This window comes from Gopherus flavomarginatus, chromosome 4 (genome assembly GCF_025201925.1).
Source record: "Gopherus flavomarginatus isolate rGopFla2 chromosome 4, rGopFla2.mat.asm, whole genome shotgun sequence".
NCBI classification, from domain to species: Eukaryota; Metazoa; Chordata; order Testudines; family Testudinidae; genus Gopherus; species Gopherus flavomarginatus.
Window position 1 is genome coordinate 64,497,552 of NC_066620.1, and position 20,234 is coordinate 64,517,785.

Genomic DNA, 20,234 nt, shown 5'->3' on the forward strand with positions numbered 1-20,234 from the left:
CCTGAAACCCAAAAGACCAGAGACTATTGACCCTTCACTATGGTTGCCAGCCTCCTGAATCACTGGACTCTTTCCTACCCTAGGAGGGGAGACTACTAATGAACCAACCAGGGGGTTGGAGACATAGCAAGGAACTTCCAGACAAGTGACTAAATGGGGATTCCCCAAAAAAGGGAAAACTGAGTCAGACTTGCCCAAACTGTACTATACATGCGCTATAGAAACTATATGCATGGAAATTTCATGCTGAATAATGAGAGTATAGCAGTAGGAATAAACTGCTGACTACCTGACCAGGATGGTGATTGTGAAAGCTCAGGGAGATAAAAGATGCTACAAAACCAGAAACCCAATAATAATGAGGATATATGCCACCTCAGTATAGGATACAGAGATAGATTTTTAGACACCATTAATGACAGCTTCTTAGAGTAACTAGTCCTGGAACCCACAAGGAGAGAGGCAATTCTTGATTTAGTCCTAAGTGGAGCACAGAATCTGGTCCAAGAGGTGAATATAACTGAACAGCTTGGTAATAGAAAATATCATTAATAATTAAATTTAACATCTTTCTGGGGGGGAGATATCAAAGAAACCTACCACAGTAGCATTTAATTTCAAAAAGGGAAACTTCACAACAATAAGGAAACTAGTTAAACAGACATTAAAAGGAACAATCATACGAGTGAAATGCCTGAAAAGCACATGGAAACTTTTAAAAAACACCATAATAGAGGTTCAAACTAGATGTATAACGAAATCAAACAAAATTAGTAAGCGGACCAAAAAAAATTTGTCATGGCTAAACAGCAGATTAAAGGTCGCAGATAGAGACAAAAACATGTCCTGTAAAAATTGGAAGTCAAATGCTATGAAAGGAGCATAAACTCAGGCAAGTCAAATAAAATTAGGCAGGCTAAAAAAAGAATATGAAGAGCAACTAGCAAAAGACACAAAAACAATAAGCATTCAAAGAAGACAAGGCTACTGCAGAGAAGCTAAATGAATTATTTGCCTTAGTCTTCACTACAGATGATGCGAGGAAGATTCCTTCACCTGCGACATTCTTTTTAGATGACAAATTTGAGGAACTATCCCAGACTGAGGTGTCAATAAAGAAAATTTTGAAACAAACTGATGAATAAAACAGTAAGAAGAAGTCACCAGGACCAGATGGCATTCACCTAAGCATTCTGAAGGAACTCAAATATGAAGTTGCAGAACTGCTAACCCAGATATGTAACCTAGCACTTAAATAAGCCTCTCTACCAAATTATTGGAGGATCGCTAATATAATTCTGATTTTTAAAAAAGCACTCCAGAGATGATCCTGACAATTAAAATCTGGTAATTCTAAATTCAGTACCAGGCAAATTGTTTTAAACTACAGTGAAGAACAGAATTATCAGACACATAGATGAACACTGTATGTTGGGGAAGAATCAACACAGGTTTTGTAAATGGAAACCATGATTCACACATCTATTAGAATTCTTTGAGGGCATCAACAAGCATGTAGACAAGGGTGATCCAGTTGATGTAGTGTACTTGCACTTTCAAGAAGCATTCAACAAGGTCCTCTCAACAAAGGATTTTCAGCAAAGAGGTAAGAGGGAAAATCTTCTCATGGACCAATAACTGTTTAAAAGACAGGAAAAAAGGGAAGAAATAAATCATCCATTTTCACAATGGAAAGAGGTAAATAGAGGGCTCCCTGAAAGAAGGATCTGTACTTTTCAACAAATTCATAAACAACCTGGAAAAGGAAGTGAACAGTGAGATCGTAACATTTGCAGATGATACAAAATCACTCAAGATAGTTAAGTCCAAAGCTGTTACAAAGAAGAGTTACAAAAGGATCTTATAAAACTGGGTGATGAGGCAACAAAATAGTAGATGAAATTCTACATTGATAAGAGCACATAGGAAGAATAATCCAAATTATACATACAAAATGACGGATCTAAATTAGCTGTTACCACTCATGAAAGAGACATTGGTATCATCTTAGATCATTCACTGAAAACATCTGCTCAGTGTGCAGCAACAGTCAAATAGCTAACAGAATGTTAGGAATAATTACGAAAGGGATAGAAGATAAGACATAATGCCGCTATATAAATGCATGGTATGCCCACACCTTGAATACTGTGTGCAGTTCTCGTTGCCCAACTCAAAAACGATATATTAGAATTGGAAAAGGTATAGAAAAGGGCAAATAAAATGTTCAGGGGTATAGAACAGCTTCCTAGGAGGAGAGATGAAAAAGACTGGGACTATTCAGCTTCATAAAAAGAGACAACTTAGTGGAGGGATTGTGATAGAGGTCTATAGAATCATGGATGCTGTGGAGAAAGTGAATAAGAAAGTGTTATTTACCCCTCTGCATAACACGTGAACCAATGAAATCAATAGGCAGCAGTTTAAAAACAAATATAAAGAAGTACTTCTTCACACAACGAACAGTCAATCTGTGGAATTTGTTGCCAGGGGATGTTATGAAGGGTAAAAGGATAACTGGGTTCAAAAAAGAATTATATAAATTCATGGCAGTTAGATCCATCAATGGGTATTAGCCAAGATGGTCAGAGATGTAACCCCTTGCTCAGGTGTCCTTAAACCTCTGACTGCCAGAAGCAGGGATTGGACGACAGAGATCACTTGATAATTGCCCTGCTCTGTTCATTTCCTCCAAAGCATCTGGCACTGACCATTGTTGGAAGACAGGATACTGGGTTAGATGGAACTTTTTGAGAGTATAAACTTTTGAGGTCAGGGACTACGTTTGTATCACACCAAGCACATTTTGAGGACTACCTAAAACAAATAAATAAAATTGCCAACCACATAAATTGAACAACCTCTGCTTTTCTCAGAAGGCTGCTTGTAATCTATACATATATGCATACATAGACATATATACGCCCCTCTGTTCTCACCTGTGCTGGGAAGTGATAAAGGAAGTTAAGCAGCTGGTATCCTGGGTCACTAATTTGATAATATGCTGCCCTGATTACACAGTGTAATGAAGACTGTTGCATGCGCAACAAATCTAGCAACCAAAGTTCTACAGGTCCTTTTGCATTCACTGGAGTGTCCAACTGAAAAATTAAATATAAGTTAAATGTCCACAATTATATATAGCTACCAAATCCCTATTATTTATTACTGTGTTATAAATGTTATATAATTATTGTTTTGATTTTAAATATCAATAAACATGTTACCAAATATATAGAATTTATTCTGTTTTTTTTCAAATAAATCATGTAATTAACCATTTTAACTTAATTTAACCATCTACTTGTGTGCATTCAGCAAAAGAATGGCTTCTCATATAATAAAGTTACTGAAAAAAAATAAACAGTGAAACATTTTAAATTAGTGATAAATTGATAAGGAATTAGCAGTATTACTGGAATTTTTTCTCCTTCTCTTGATATGACTGCCATTATGCGATCATAATCCTTTAGGTGAAACTGCACTTCATTTATATTGTCAGATATGGCAGGAAGATGTGGCTAAAAGGATAATTCAGAAAGTAATTTAATGTAAACATTTAATAATAGCAGACATATAAGAAAAATAACTATTGACTTGATCGTGCAAGGAAGTTCATAAATGGAGTTTTATATTGTACAGATTATGTAGCAGGATAATGTCATAATGCACTAAATGTGGAATTTTTAAGTTACTTTCTGTGTGTTTATTTTACAGTAAAATCTAAAGTCTGAGGAGCAGCTTAAAATCTTGCTCTGAATGAGGTTTGCAAGAAGAATTTGTTACATTTACAGTTTACTTTGCCTTTGCTTTTTGCATATTTTATTTATTTAAATATTTATTTCAAAGCTTTTTTTTAATAGCATGCTAACTTTAAAATAGTCACTCAAAACTTACCTGAATGGTGTGTGAATCACTTGCTTGTCCAAGAATTTCAAGAAGGGCAGGATCAGAGATAAAGAAGAATCTGGGAAACAGTAGCCTTTTCTTCTCTAAATATCTTAAATATTGTGGAAGATTTTTATTACAAAATGTATTCTACATGAAATTGTGAATCAGACTGTGAAATATGGCATCATTTTAAAAAACACCAGTTTCTTCATCCTTCCTACACCTATCACTGTAATGCTCAATTTACAAAAAGATTTAAGCACATGCTTGAGTACATCTCTATTCAGGATAGCACTTTAAGCATATGCCTAATTTAAAGCACATAGTTAAGCGCTGTGTCCTCAATAAGGCAGCCTTCACAAATTAGGACTTAAAATATCAAAAGCCATAGCTAACTGCCACAGTACTACGTGCCATGGTGGACTGTTTTAAAGCAAAGTAATTTAAATCACCAATTGTAATCATGATTTAAATTGGCTCTCAGGAAACACTGATTTAAATAATTTATTTGAATCCTGTTTTGCATTTGTACTTTTTAGGTATTTTTCTAAAGAAAGGATTATTCTTATTGGTTGGTAACCATTAAAACATGTTGATATGCACCTAATACAGCCTTTGCACTAAATTGGTGCTTCTTTTTGCTAACCAGGAGGATATTATATTTTTATACACTTATTTAGCAATTATAGAATTTAACACACATTTATTCAGATTCTTAATATTTATAGTTTTTATGACGTTAGAAAATGGCAAATGACACATTTGTTATTTACTGGATTAATTTTTTATTCATGATTTGTGTCAAGTTGCATTTGGATGCAAGCTGAAGTTCCATTAATTTTTTTAAAAACAGCATTTTAAAATGTTTTTATTAGTTGAATAAAACTACCTTAAATGTGCTATATAGATTAGAAAACAGTAAGTTTATCAAAACATATTTTGTTTTTTAACTGATTTATTAAACAAAGGAAGTATTATCTGTAGTAAGTGAATTGAACTGATTGCTTCTGTTCCACCCTGTCATTCAAGACTTTAAAACTAGTAGACCTCATTCTCTCACATCTCACTTTTGTGCATAGTTCAGAAGAGAAAAATAAGTTTTTCTCCTTTTTCAACACCCAATCAGTTTCTCATCTTTGAACTGAACTAGTTGAAAAAACTGAAATAAAGAAAATATTTTCTCTGTGCCTACAGAAGAAGTTGCTTCTGTCAAAAGCTGGTTTGACACTTCAACCAACTCTGATTGCAGATGCTTAGTCAGTGATTTCCATTAGTTCAGTGGGGTGGGGGCAGGGCCAGGGGCAAAGGGGGAGGTCTAGCAACCAGGGAAAAAAGAGGAAGTCAGCGCTTATGCCTTGAAATAGTTTTCATCAAGTTAGTAAGTTAAAAATAGTAGTGCAGTGGTGGCAGAGAGCAGTGGCATAGGCTAGCCACAAGTATGTACCTACAGCATCCAGGCAGACTTGCACTCAGAGTGGCTATCCCATGTCACTGCTTGTTGCTGCCTGTGATACAGCACTAGGCTATTTTTAGCATGCTAGCTCAATGACAGCTAGCATGAGGATGTCTATGCAAGTTGGAAATGTTACCTCCAGCTCCAAATATAGATATACCCCAAGACTGCTGGGGTCACATACATGCTTTCTGGCAACAAAGAACACTTATAACAGGATCACAGGCCCCAGTCCAGCAAATCATTTAAACTGAATTCTGGACTTCAAGAGCTAACATCCTGTATTCATTCAGTTCCTCACATCAGAATCTATGTATGATACTTCAAAGTGGGAAGCAGTTTGGATGTCTAAATCTATCTGAAGAACTATACATACTGTAGGAACACTTTCTCCTTTGAATATTATTAGTACAGATTCCTATTCTTGGGAGATTATCTAGCCATACCAATTGCCTATGGAGTTTTGAATACAAATAATAAAATGAAGATTGCAGTACTGCTCTTCTAGAGACAAACTACAATATATTACTGTACGTGACAACCTTATAAAAGTAACTTCTATTTTTAACATTTTTAGCTGTTTGATTTGTAAATAAAATAAAACATTACTGACTTTATATAAATTTATGACATAATCATGTATTTTAAAAAACTTCTTACCCTGTAAGTGATTTCTGACACACCTCCAACTGTTCATGTAAATGAGGCAGAAGCTGTCCCATAGTCTCATCTCCAACACAGCAGTTAACAACATTAGGATTCTCATGAGCTCGTTGCATTATTTTTATCCATGATTTGTCAATGTTCTGAAAACGTTTTGCTTCCTAAACATAATTTAAATCAACATGGTAACACATTCTCTTGTAAACTGTTATTTAATTAAGTTTTTTAGAATATAAATACCAAAAAGTATTCTAGATTTACCTGAGGTAATTGCTTTGCAATATCTCCCCCTACAAAAACAGCTTCAAGATAAATCCATAAGTTTTGCACCACCAACCACTCTTCAATGATATCACTGGAGGTGCTCAGTTTGTATACCCAGCTCTGAATATCTTTTTTAAATGGTGTATTATATCTAAAACCAGGGTTGAGAAATAAGAATAACTTTAAATTAAAGTATAAAGTAAAATATTTATTGAGGGAGTGAAAGAAAATATGTAAATTAGAGAGCAAAAATGATCTCTTGAAAACTTGAATAAACAAATTTAATTTTATTCAAATGTATCAAGAGAATAGATTGCTGTACATTTGCGAGCTGAGAGAAGTTATCTGCAGTAACATTACTAGTATACCAACATCCACACAAAACAATTATATTTCATCCACATTTGTTGTTGACTAAGTGTCAGTCTAGTAATATGGTTGCTCATTTAATAATAGTGTGTGTATTTTCAGTATGTATAAAAATTAGCAAATCCACAAAAAAAAATCACTTAAGAATTACCTGTTACTAAGTAAAGAGCCCAAGATCATTAAACTGTCCTCCATAAGTGTAATAATTTCTGCTGATTCACTTCCCTTTAACAGTAGCTCTCCTCTTGCTTTAAATGATGAAAAACTCAAATTCTGGCCTCCCCAACTTTCAATTATCTGAGACAATTTAGCTTCAATATCCTTTTCCTTTATAGCAGATATACAGATATCCTGCAAAGTAAAAAAAAAATAAAAATGTTAATCTTCATTATCCAGATATGAAACCTTTCCTAATACAATAAAAGCTGTGTTATCTGGCACTTTACCAACTGGAAAGCTCTAGACACCAGCATTTCGGGATGCTGGATCAGGGCAGTTCCTCACAAGTGACATGTCCTTGCTGCTCCTAGGTGGAGAAATGGCCGCGGGTGCTCCATGCACTGCCCTGCCCTGAGTGCTGGCTCCGCAGCTCTCATTGGCCGGGATCACAGCCAATGGGAGCTGTGAGGGCGGTGCCTGCGGGCAGAGGCAGCGGGCAGAGCCACCTGGCCATGCCTCCACCTAGGAGCAGCAGGGACATGTCACCGCTTGCCGGGAGCTGCCTGAGGTAAGCGCCGCCCGGATCCAGCACCCTGAAACTCTTCCCACACCTCAACCCCCCGCCCCGAGCCCCCTCACACACCCGAACTCCCTCCCAGAGTCCACGTCATGCACCCCTCCATGTCCCAACACACAGCCCTGAGCCCCCTCCCACACCCAAACTCCCTCCCCTCTATTGGTAAGTATAATTTTTAGTTGACTGGAATTTTTGACTTTGACTTGACATTCCCCCAACATGCTGAATAACAAAGCTTTTACTGTACTATAAATCTAGCTTTTAATTATAATATTTAAAATAATGTATGTATGTGCAATCCAGATCTGAAATTATGCCATGTTTTAAACACATACAGTATAGAGGTGGGACAAGCATTCTGATATTTTTTTACTGCAAACTCATTGATGTTAAATGGGTTTTTTAAATGTAGGGGTATGCAGACCTCAACAAATTTGGCCGGGAAAATCAGTAGCTACAGCTGCATGTCTATGGTTGCACTTTTTGGTATTGACAAGACCACAGACTTTCTTAATCTAGATTTCTACATCTTTGACAGATGATAATGTTATGTTCTGATATTTACATGAGCACTCTATCGCTTCAAGTTTAGCTTATGTTTCTGTTCTAGGCAGGTGTAATTGAATTATCTTGTTCAAAGAAAGTATTAGTACAGTGGCCCCACTACAAACCATATTTAACATATGACACTTCCAAGGCTCCAAGATTTAGGAATCTGAACTGCCTTCCAAAATTTAAGAAGGATGAGGTGTGGAGCATGCTTCCTGAGTCTTAAAAGAGCAACACTCTGATGCAGAAACTATATAACCCGACCCACCAAAAAAGAAAATCAACTTTCTGCTCCTGGCATTTGACTCAGTTGATGAAAATGAACACGCGTCAGTCCACACTGCTTTGGATTGTTATTGAGCAGAACCCATTACCAGCTTGGATGCATGTCCTCCCAACCTTCTTCTTTCATTTCCTACTTTAAAGCCCCTCTCATTAATCATGCCAGTCTTGATTCCAGAAGATTAATACCACAGATACTCAAGTAGAGTCCATCAGTTGAGAAGTATCCTCTTTCAGTAAAGGCCTCCCAATGGTAGATCATCCCAAAACCTACCTGATATCACCAATCTTTGAGCCATCTGTTGATCTTCATTCTTTTGTCATGCTTTCACCCACGTTCCATAGGGAATGAAAGTATTCCACTGAAGATCACTAAGCTTCCACTTCTTTAAGTGTCTTACCTAGCCAAGTGTAGTCATCCTTAATCCATTTCAGTGAGACTCTAGCAGTATCATTCATTCCAATATGCAGCACAATCAATGGATTTTCCCTCACTCCCAGCAAAATTCCTTTCAGCATAATGTCCACATCTCGATCCTTGCTCCTGGCAGACAACATGCTCTTCTGTTTTCTGGATCTGGTAACAGGCCTGTCAATTATTCTGGGTATGGAGTCTTGATCACATATATCTGTCTCTTCCTGGTGTTGGTATGAATCTGTCTTAAATTCTTTTTCACAATTCCCTTTATATCATCCCATTCTTCCTTAGGCTCCACTCCCTAGCTATCTCCATCATCTCTTTTGCAGAGACTGACTTCAATTATTTTATTCTTGCTCCCTCCCCACACTTGTTTTTCCTTCTCGTTCCCCAGTTCAGCAAACCTGTTATTCGACTTGATTTCAGCACAGACAGCTGACCTCTGCCTCTGCCTTGTCCTCATGGGCACATTCTTCCATGGATCACCCTTGTCTGGTAGTCCACCCTCCAGATCCTTTTATTGGCAGGTATCCACATATTGTGAGTAATCTGTACCACTTCCTCTCTCCTTCTCTGCACTATACCTTCAAATCACTGTCTGAATTCCATCCTCGTCTCCAGATGCATCTCTAATCTTTGGATCATCTCATCCATGAGCTCTATCAGGTGTTATTTCATGCATAAGTAGCTTCCATCAGAGACTCCCTTAAGGATGATGATACAGCGCCCACTGCTTTTGCATTTGACCATCTTCTTTGTCTACTCTCCTCCTCACATCACTTATACTGCTGCATTAGTAACCATCATGGTTGTCTCTTCTTTAATCCTTATTCCTAGAAAAAAAGAAAGGGGAAATATCCATCCCCCCAAACTCCCACTTACAAACTCCCACAAAACTCTGCTGCTAACAGCTAACTGCTCCAGTTTCACTGGTGACTGGCTTTTAAACCTAGACAAAGTAGATCAGCGCTACTTCCTCATTAAGGGATATCAGAAAGCACTGAATCAAGCCATATACCTTGATCTGGCTGACACTTCTGAGGCGTTTCCTCTATGCCTGAGCCACTTTTACTAGAGTCAGGGGGAAAATGGTTACTAAAGTTTCATAATTTTTGTTCTTTGAGATGTCTTGCACTTGTCCATTCCACTCCTGCATGCACCTAGTGCACAGCAGAAATATTTTCCCTCAGTGGTAACCACTGGGGCAGCTCGAGTGCCCTCTCCTGCTGGCATTAGTATAAATGGCTCAGCCAATCCAATGCCCCTTAAGTTCCTTCTTTCCAGGAACTCCAATGCAGAGGAATAAGAGGATGAGTCTTAGAATGGACACGTACAATACATCTCAGAGATCAACAGTTATGAAAGGTTAGTAGCTGTTTTTTGTCCTTCGAGTAATTGCACATGTGCATTCTACTCTTGGTGACTCCCAAACAGGTAAATAGGTGGAGGGATTGGAGTTCATGTAGATACAAGCTACAGTACAGCTCAACCAAATCTGGTATTATCTCATGAGTATTGAGTGATGGTGTAATGGGAGGAGAAAGTGTGCATGGATGACCAGGTTACTGCTTTGCAAATGTCCAGGATAGGAATCTGTGCTAGGAATGCCATTGAGGACACTTGCAATCTTATGGAGTTGGCAGTCAGTTTGTCTGGGAGCCTGTCAGATCATAACACGTGGATACAAGAAGTTATCCAAGATTAAATTCTCTGTGTGGAGATTGGAAGACTTTTCATTCTGTCCACTCAGGCCACACACAGTTGGGTGCTCTGTTTGGCCCTGTGTATGGAGAACACCAGTGTTCGTCTAACACCCAATGTGTGTAGCCATTGCTCGTCTGTATTTGTGGCTGGTTTGGGGTAAAATACAAGTAAATTGATTGATATGAAAATTTGAAACTTAGAGAGAAACCTCAGATGAGGATGTAAACACACCTTATCTTTAAAAAAGACTGTGTACAATGGTTCAAATGTGAGGGTGCACAGTTCAGAAACCTTTCTGGTAGAAGTAACAGCAATTAGGAAAACCACCTTCCACAAAAAGTGTAGTAAGGAGCACTTTGCTAGAAGCTCAAATGGTGATTCCATAAGTTCAGACAAAATTAAGTTCAAGTTCCAAGGGAAAATGTGCCTCTTTAGTTGAGGGTACAATCTTTCCAGGCCTTCAAGGAAAAGACAGTTACTCACCTTTGTAACTGTTGTTCTTCGAGATGTGTTGCTCATATCCATTCCAGGTAGGTGTACGCGCCGCGCGTGCACATCTGCCGGAAACTTTTTACCCTAGCAACTCCAGTGGGCCGGCAGGTCGCCCCCTAGAGTGGCGCCACTATGGCACTAGATATATACCCCTGCCGGCCCGCCCGCTCCTCAGTTCCTTCTTGCCGGCTACTCCGACAGTGGGGAACGAGGGCGGGTGTGGAATGGATATGAGCAACACATCTCGAAGAACAACAGTTACAAAGGTGAGTAACCGTCTTTTCTTCTTCGAGTGATTGCTCATATCCATTCCAGGTAGGTGATTCCCAAGCCTTATCTAGGCGGTGGGGTCGGAGTGAGAAGTCGCGGCCTGGAGCACTGCAGAACCAAAGGCCGCATCATCTCTGGACTGTTGGACCAGGGCGTAATGGGAAGCGAATGTATGGACCGATGACCAGGTCACCGCCCTACAGATCTCTTGGATCGGGACGCGGGCGAGGAAAGCCAGCGATGACGCCTGTGCTCTGGTGGAGTGAGCAGTCACACGGCCCATCGGAACTTGGGCCAGGTCGTAGCAGGTCCTGATGCAGGAGGTAACCCATGAAGATAACCTTTGGGAGGAAATCGGTAGCCCCTTGACCCGGTCCGCTACTGCCACAAATAACTGGGGGGACTTGCGGAAGGGTTTGGTCCTGTCCACATAAAATGCTAGTGCTCGATGGACATCTAGCGAGTGGAGCTGCTGCTCCCTGCGGGACGAATGGGCTTGGGAAGGAAGACTGGGAGGAAAATCTCTTGGTTCACATGGAAAGCTGAGACCACCTTGGGAAGAAAGGCAGGGTGAGGTCTCAGCTGTACCTTGTCTTTATGGAAGACGGTATACGGTGGGTCCACCGTGAGGGCCCTCAGCTCTGACACTCATCTAGCTGAGGTAATGGCCACAAGGAAGGCGGTCTTCCACGAGAGGTAGAGCAGGGAGCAAGTAGCTAATGGCTCGAATGGAGGGGCCATGAGCCGAGTCAGGACCAGGTTGAGGTCCCATGAAGGGGCTGGAGGGCGAATTTGTGGATAGAGCCGCTCCAGCCCCTTCAGGAATCTCGCCACCATAGGGTGAGAGAAGACCGAACAGCCGTCCACTCCAGGATGAAACGCAGAGATGGCGGCTAGGTGGACTCGGAGAGACGACAGTGCCAGACCCTGGGTCTTAAGGGACCAGATATAGTCTAACAGAGTGGTGACGGGAGTCTCCGTAGGACGAAGAGCTTTCTCTGAACACCAGCAGGAGAAACGCTTCCACTTAGCTGTGTAAGTCGCTCTGGTGGAAGGCTTCCTGCTGCCCATGAGAACCTCGTGAACCGGGGTGGAACATCGCAACTCAGAGTCTGTCAACCACGCAGGAGCCATGCCGTCAGGTGAAGAGACGGAAGGTCCGGGTGACAGAGCCTGCCGTGGTCCTGAGTGATCAGGTCCCGATGAAGGGGCAGGGTAACTGGGTTGGCTACTGAGAGGTCCAGCAACATGGGATACCAGTGCTGTCTGGCCCACGCTGGAGCTATGAGAATCACCCGGGCTCTGTCTCTGCGCACCTTGATGAGAACTCTGTGAATCAGCGGGATGGGCGGGAAAGCATAACACAGGTGGGCTGTCCATGGGATCAGGAATGCATCCGCTAGAGACCCTGGCTCCCGACCCTGGAAGGAGCAGAATGTTCGACAATTCCTGTTCACCCTGGACGCGAAGAGGTCCATCCGGGGACGACCCCACCTCTGGAAGAGTGAGAAGGCGACGTCCGGACGGAGGGACCACTCGTGCGAACGGAAGGATCTGCTCAGCCGATCCGCTAGGGTGTTCTGCACTCCCGGGAGATAGGAGGCGGAAAGGTGAATCGAATGGGCTCTGCAAAACTCCCAGAGACGTATTGCCTCGAGACAAAGTGGAGAGGACCTGGTGCCGCCCTGCTTGTTGATGTAAAACATGGTCGTTGTGTTGTCGGTGAAGACCGCGACACAACGACCTTGAAGGAGATGGACAAACGCTTGACAAGCAAGGCGGACCGCCCTCAACTCCCATACGTTGATATGGAGGTTGATCTCTTGTGGCGTCCACAAGCCCTGGGTTCTCTGGGTGCTGCAGTGAGCCCCCCATCCCAGATCGGAGGCGTCCGTGGTCAGGGATGCCGAAGGTTGGGGCGGATGAAACGGGAGCCCCGCACAGACTACCGATTGGTCCAGCCACCATCGAAGAGAGTCCAGCACCCTCTGAGGGACGGTGACGACCGTGTCCAACGACTGTCTGGCCAGCCGATACTGCGCAATGAGCCATGATTGAAGAGGTCTCATGCGGAGTCGAGCATATGCTGTTACAAATGTGCAGGCTGCCATGTGGCCTAGGAGGGCCAGGCACGTTCGTAGAGAGGTCATCGGGGCCGCTCGCAAACGTAGAATGATGTCCAACAAGGACTGGAACCTGGGCAAGGGTGACAAGGCCCTGGCCAGGGTAGAATCTAGAACGGCCCCGATAAACTCTATCCGCTGCGTGGGAAGTAGAGTAGACTTGTCCACATTGATTACGAGGCCCAAGGTCGCAAAGAGGGTGCTGATCCTGTCGACATGGTCGCGGACCTGTAGCTCCGACGTGCCTCGGATCAGCCAGTCGTCCAAGTAGGGGAAGACGTGGATGCGGCAACGTCGAAGATGTGCGACGACGACTGCCATGCATTTTGTAAAGACTCTCGGGGCCGTAGAGAGGCCAAACGGAAGGACCGCAAATTGGTAATGTTGGCGGTCGGCCACGAAGCGGAGGAAACGCCTGTGTTGGGGGCAATCGAGATATGAAAGTAGGCGTCCTGCATATCGAGGGCGGCGTATGAGTCTCCGGGATCCAGGGAAGGGATGATGGTTCCAAGGGATACCATGCGGAACTTCAACTTCACGATATACTTGTTGAGTTCCCGCAGGTCGAGAATGGGCCTGAGGCCGCCCTTGGATTTGGGGATTAGAAAGTAACGGGAATAAAACCCCTTGCCCTTCTCGTTGTCCGGAACCGCCTCTATGGCTCCCTTGGCAAGGAGCGCGTGCACCTCCTGACGGAGGAATTGCTCGTGAGGGGGTCCCTGAAGAGGGACGGGGAAGGTGGGTGGGAGGGTGGGGGCGAAGAAAACTGCAGGCAATAGCCGGCCTGCACCGTACGCAAGACCCAACGGTCCGACGTTATTTGGGTCCACGCCGGGAGGAAAAAGGAAAGGCGGTTGGAAAACTGCAGGGAAGGATCCGGAGGGGAAACTGGTACTGCGCCCCCGGGCGCACCTTCAAAATGAAGGATTAGGTCCTGGAGGGGCCTTGGTGGAGCCTTGGTTCTGCCCCGTTTGCCCACCAGACTGCCTGCGGCGGTTGTTCCTGCCTCGGCGCCTCGAAAGGTCCTGCCGTGGGCAGAACTGAGAGTATGGCCGCCGCTGCTGCTGCTGGTTTTGATGCCTGAACGGCCTACGTTGTGTCGCCGGCGAATGCATGCCCAGCGACCTTATGATGACCCTGTTATCTTTTAGATCCTTCAATCTAGGGTCTGTTTTATCCGAAAACAGGCCCTGGCTTTCGAAGGGGAGGTCCTGGATTGTGTGCTGGAGCTCTGGCGGAAGGCCAGAGACCTGCAGCCAAGAAATCCGGCGCATCGTAAGCCCCGAAGCTAGGGTCCGAGCGGCCGAGTCGGCAGCATCAAGGGAGGCCTGTAGCGATGTTCTTGCTACTTTCTTGCCCTCGTCCAGGATGGTGGAAAATTCCTGGCGTGCATCCTGGGGCAAGAGCTCCACAAACTTCCCCGCCGCTACCCAGGAATTGAAAGAGTAGCGGCTGAGGAGGGCCTGTTGGTTTGAGACCCGGAGCTGCAGCGCCCCCGCCGAATAGACCTTGCGGCCCAGGAGGTCCATCCGCCTCGCCTCCTTCGACTTGGGCGCTGGGGCCTCCTGCCCGTGGCGCTCCCTATCGTTCACTGACTGGACCACCAACGAGCAGGGGGTCGGGTGAACATATAAGTATTCATAGCCCTTTGAGGGGGCCATGTACTTTCGCTCCACTCCGCGAGCCGTCGGAGGGATGGAGGCCGGTGACTGCCAGATGTTAGTGGCATTAGTCTGGATCATTTTTATGAAGGGCAGTGCCACTCTGGTGGGCGCATCGGATGAAAGGATGCTCACCACCGGGTCCTCAATTTCCGACACCTCCTCCACCTGCAAGTTCAGGTTCTGTGCCACCCGGCGGAGGAGGTCCTGGTGTGCCCTCAAATCCAGTGGGCGGGGGCTGGAGGACGAGGTGCCCGCCACCGCCTCATCCGGAGACGAGGACGAAGAGACCCCCGGCAACAAGGTGTCCACGGGGGGTTCCGTGAGGGGCTGCACCTCCGTTTCCGGAGGGAGCTCTGGGTCCTGGTGAGTATCGTCCATTTCCGGGGAGGGAGGGGGTCTAGACGCCGTCACCTCCAGTGGTCTGCGCTCCGCCACAGGGCGGGGGGTAATGTGTTGCGGACCCTGGGCCTGAGAGTATGCCCATGGGGTCCAAAACCCCCACTGTGGAGGCCCTCGTTCTTGTGGCGGAGGGTCTTGGAACAGGGCCGCGTGCCTGTCCTGTGCCATGGCATAGACACTGTAAGTGTGGGAGGAAACCGACGGCTCCCTAGAAGGCCAGGGGGGCGCCGAGCTTGGATGATATGCAGCTCTATGCGCCGTGACTGACGCTCCCCTCGGTGCCGAGGCTCGGTGCCGCGACCCACATCGGTACCGGGATCAGGACCGAGAACGGCGTGATGATCTGTGCCGAGATCCCGACCAGGAGCGGGAGCGATGTCAGTGCCGGGAGCGGGACCGCGACCTTCTGTGAACGCGGTGCCGGGCCGGCAGTGGAGACCGGGACCTACCACCAGCGCGGTGCAGGGAGGTCGACCAGGTTCAGGACCTGCCACCAGTTCGGTGCCGGGAGGTCGACCGCGGGGCCGAACGCCAAGGCGAACGGCTCCTGGAGTCTCGGTGCCAGTGGTGAGATGAGCCCGACCGGGACCGTGCGGATGGTGATCGGTGCCGCGAATACGACCGGTACCGTCTGGGCGACCGGTGCCGGGACTCCGAGCGGCGACCCGAGCGTGAGCGTTCGCGCCTCCGGGGTGATCGGTGCCAGGACTCTGGAGACAGCGCTCGAAGCATCAGCTTACCCCTGGAAGTTATGCGTCCCGGGGGTGCCGGCTGAGGCTGAGATGGCTCCGTAAGTGCAATTAAGTCCCGGGCCGAGGCAAAGGTCTCCGGCGTCGATGGGACCCTTAGCTCGACCCCTGATCTTACGGGGGAGCTAGGTGGAGCTGGACTCGACGGACCTTCTGGGCCCGGAGTCGACAGCAGTCCTGCAGGCGGTGCCGCGGCTAAGGTAGGTGCCGGGCGGTCCGCTCGGGCCTGCCTTGATGGTGTCGCAGACGCCGAGGGACGTAGATCTGCTCCCGGTGCCGGAGATGGTTGGTGCCGGGGAGTCTTGCCGGTGCCGGCGTGGTCCGGTGCCGTAGTAGAACTGGCTGACTGTGCTGCCGGTGCCGGAGACAGGGCCGCTTCCATGAGGAGAGCGCGAAGTCTTTGGTCTCTCTCCTTTTTAGTGCGAGGCTTAAAGGCCTTGCAAATGCGGCACTTGTCGCTAATGTGCGATTCCCCAAGGCACTTAAGGCACGCGTCGTGGGGATCGCTCGTAGGCATAGGCTTCTTGCACGCCGAGCACTGCTTGAAACCCGGCAAGCCAGGCATGGGCCCGGTGCCGGGTGCCGGGGAGGGCAACAGCCCACCCGCAGGCAACGTTCGATAACTATTTACAAGATTCTAACTAACTACTAGACTAAAGGACTATCTACAACTCAACTAAGAACTATCTACAATCAAACAGCGAAGACGAACAGGAGAGCTAGGGACGTGGAGGTCAGCAAGCCGCACTCCACAGTTCCAGCAACCGACACGGCGGTAAGAAGGAACTGAGGAGCGGGCGGGCCGGCAGGGGTATATATCTAGTGCCATAGTGGCGCCACTCTAGGGGGCGACCTGCCGGCCCACTGGAGTTGCTAGGGTAAAAAGTTTCCGGCAGACGTGCACGCGCGGCGCGTACATCTACCTGGAATGGATATGAGCAATCACTCGAAGAAGAATGTAATTGTCATGTCATTAGAAAAAAAACAGAACAGTTATCCACGTAAGGGTGAAAAGCTGAAACTGCTGATAGGTGAACCTTGATGCAGGAAATCAGTAAGCCTTGATGTTTCAGGTACACCAGATAGTCAAGCATTTGTTGGATGGATGAATGTATTGGTGAGACTCTGGTTTGATAAGCCCAGAGAGAGAACAGCTTCCATTTTGACAGATAGGTGGCCCTGGTGGAGAGCTTTCTGCTACCTAGTAAGACTTGGCAAACTTGCTTCAAGCAAGCCTGCTCTTTGGGATTTAACCCTGGAGGGTCCAGGCTGTTAAAAGAAGGCATCACAGGTTTGGGTGGAGCAGCCAGCCATGATCCTGAGACATCAAATCCAAATGCAACAGGAGTGAGATTGAAATTACCACTGAGAGATCCAGTAGAATGGAGAACCAGTTGGTGGAACCAAGCTGAGGATATTAATAAAACACAGTCTTTGGCTCACTTGATCTTTAATAGCACTCTGTGTAGGAGTGGGATTCAGGGAAACACATAATAAAAAGCATTTCCCATCCAGGGTAGCAAGAAAGCATCTGTGATGGAATTCATACTGTGGCCTTGTAGGGAGCCGAACTGGTGACATTTTCTGTTGTATTTGTTTGCAAATAGGTCTATCTGGAGAGTCCTCCACTGCTAGAAAAATGTGGCTACATCCAGGCAAAGGGACTACTTGTAGCTGGAGAAAGACCTGAGCAGGCAATCTGCTAGCTCATTCTGTACCCCTGGAAGGTAATGGGCTTCAAGGTTCATTGAATGGGCTACGCAAAATTCCCATAGGTAAATGCTTCCTGACTGTGAGGTCCGAGTAGTGGGAAATGACACCTACTAGTCAGAGCCAGAGTCCACAGTCAGGAATCTGCTGGGTCAGGATACCAGGAGGACAGGAGCCAGAGACAGACTGGAGACCAGAACCACAAGTCAGTAACCACAGTCAAGCCAAGTCAGGATATCGGGAGGACAGAGGCAGGTGACAAACTAAAGATCAGAACCACAAGTCAGAGGTCCGGAATCAAGCCAGGTGAGGAAGCTGGGAAGTCAAGCAGGAGGAGCAGGAGGCACAAGATACACAGTCCAGAGCAGTGTGGATCTCTGTTGTTTGAACAGCTTCCTGTTCCTGTTGCTGGATTAAGTAATGCCAAAGAGCCAATCAGCTGCTCCATGACTGGGCCAATGGGACGTCAGGGGTAGAGCCTCAAACTGAAGCTGGGCTTCATGGGTCCTGGGTCAGCAGTTGTTAGCAGGCAGCCCAGTAGAGGAGTGTAGCGTGACTGTGCCAGTGGACCGGGTTTGAGGCCTGTAGATCATGACACTGACACAGGAGAGATGACTGAGACCTGGTCTACACTGCCGCTTAAATCAATGTATGTTATGTCACTCAGGGGTCTGCAAAAATCACCCACGCCCACCCCCAGAGCGACGTAGCTTACATCGACCTAACATGCTGTCTATACCATGCTATGTCAAATGAGACGCTCTCCTGCCAACTTACCTTCCACCTCTAGGGGATGTGGAGTACTGAAGTCGACAGGAGAGCGCTCTCCCTTCAACTTATTGTGTCTTCACCAGTCCCGCTAAATCGACACCACTACACTGATCTCAGCTGCACTGATTTAGTGTGCCAGTATAGATAAGCCCTGAGCTTCTCCCTGCCTGCTGAGGTAAAACATTGCTGTAATATTGTCTATAAGGACAAATACGTTTCTAATATGAGGTAGGAAAGCCTGACAGGCAAGACAAATTGCCCTGAGCTCTCTGACATTGATTTGAAGAATGACCTTTGCTGAGGACCAAAGACACCGAATATAGACGGGCCCCAGTTGATCTCCCCAACCTAAAGATGACATATTTGAAACCAGAATCATTGACAGTTGAGGGCAGAGGAGGGGAATGCCTGCACAAACACTGAGAGGATTCAATCACCAATTCCATGAAATTAGAACCTGAAAAGGTACTGTGAGCACAGTGTCCAAATGCAGATTGTTTGTCGAGTACACTGAGGCCAGCCACATCTGAAGGGGTCTGAAGTGCAACCTCATGTGTTGTATTACATATGTGCATGAGGCCATGTGCCCTATGAGCTTCATATAGTTTCAGGCTATTGTGGTTGAATGAATCTTGAGGTCTGTCACAAAAGATCAAGTAGATTGGAATCTTGATGCTGGGAGGAACACTGTGGCTGGGTAGAGTCCAACACAGCCCCTACAGACTGTGTCCTGGGTACCAGGCTAATGACAGACTTGTTTGCATTGATCAGTAGTCCTAAGGCCTTGAAGGGTGACTGAATGAGATGAATGTTGGATTTAACCTGGGCTTTGGACCGACTCTTGACTAGCTAGTTGTCCAGGTAAGGGTAGACCTGCACTCCTAGTCTCCTGAGAAACGCTGCTACCATGGCCATATGTTCTGAGAACACCAAAGGAGCTGCAGATAGGCTGAATGCAAGCACGAAGAACTGGTAATGCAAGTGTTTACAAATCTGAGGAACTTTCTGTGCCCTTGGCCTACTGACACATGAAAGTCAGCATCTGTTAAATCAAGAGTGGTGTTCCAGTCTCCAGAGAGGGATTAACAAATGCCCATGTGACCATGCAAAACTTTATCTTTTGGAGATAGCTGTAGAGCTGACACAGGCCTAAAATAGGCCAGAGAGCTCCTTTGGCTTTCAAGATTAGGAAATAAATAGCTACTACCTGAAGGAGAGATTGAATCTCATGAACCAGAAGTTCTTCATGAGAGGGGTCCCTGAAGAGGGGAAGGGCAGGGAGGGTGGGAAGCAGAGAAAGAAATAAATCGGAAAGAGTATCCTTCTATAATGCTCAACACCCAAAGGTTGGCATGATACTGAGTGTTGTAGCAATCCTTCTGTTTATCCCATGTCTGCCTGCACTAGTAGCGTAATTCGTGTACTGCTGGCAATACCAGCACCAACAGAGCCAGAAAGGCCCTGGCAGCTATATCTGCGTCCAGCATGGTTGGTTCTGAGATAGTATTGGTACGGTGAGGTGCCACAGGTGTGAAAGGAGCTCCTTCTGGCTCTGACTTTGATGGAACCTGCCTATGGACCAGAATCAACAGTGCTATCTTCTGTGATACTGAAGCAGAGGAGTGCTTAGATTGAGGGCATGTCTACATGTAGCGGGGTTGTCACCCGCTCCAGCCTTAAAGGGCTTAAAACAGTCCAGGAGAGGGCTGAGGCTCAGCTGTGTCCAC

At 45.9% G+C, this 20,234-nt stretch overlaps 2 protein-coding genes across 2 annotated transcripts in view; both read right to left on the reverse strand.

Moving 5' to 3' along the window:
- DNAH8 (dynein axonemal heavy chain 8) overlaps positions 1 to 20,234 on the reverse strand; it is a 593,210-nt gene that overhangs the window by 276,136 nt on the left and 296,840 nt on the right. The window contains exons 37-42 of the mRNA XM_050948396.1: positions 6,792 to 6,991; positions 6,269 to 6,422; positions 6,005 to 6,168; positions 3,898 to 4,000; positions 3,417 to 3,521; positions 2,940 to 3,101 (exon numbers count right to left, since the gene is read on the reverse strand). Of these exons, the coding sequence (XP_050804353.1) occupies positions 2,940 to 3,101; positions 3,417 to 3,521; positions 3,898 to 4,000; positions 6,005 to 6,168; positions 6,269 to 6,422; positions 6,792 to 6,991 (888 nt within the window). The remainder of the gene's footprint in view (positions 1 to 2,939; positions 3,102 to 3,416; positions 3,522 to 3,897; positions 4,001 to 6,004; positions 6,169 to 6,268; positions 6,423 to 6,791; positions 6,992 to 20,234) is intronic.
- Positions 11,122 to 20,234, reverse strand: part of LOC127048745 (uncharacterized) — a 125,968-nt gene continuing 116,855 nt past the window's right edge. The window contains exon 2 of the mRNA XM_050948638.1: positions 11,122 to 12,585. Coding sequence (XP_050804595.1) covers positions 11,740 to 12,471 — 732 coding nt within the window. The 5' untranslated portion in view covers positions 12,472 to 12,585 and the 3' untranslated portion in view covers positions 11,122 to 11,739. The remainder of the gene's footprint in view (positions 12,586 to 20,234) is intronic.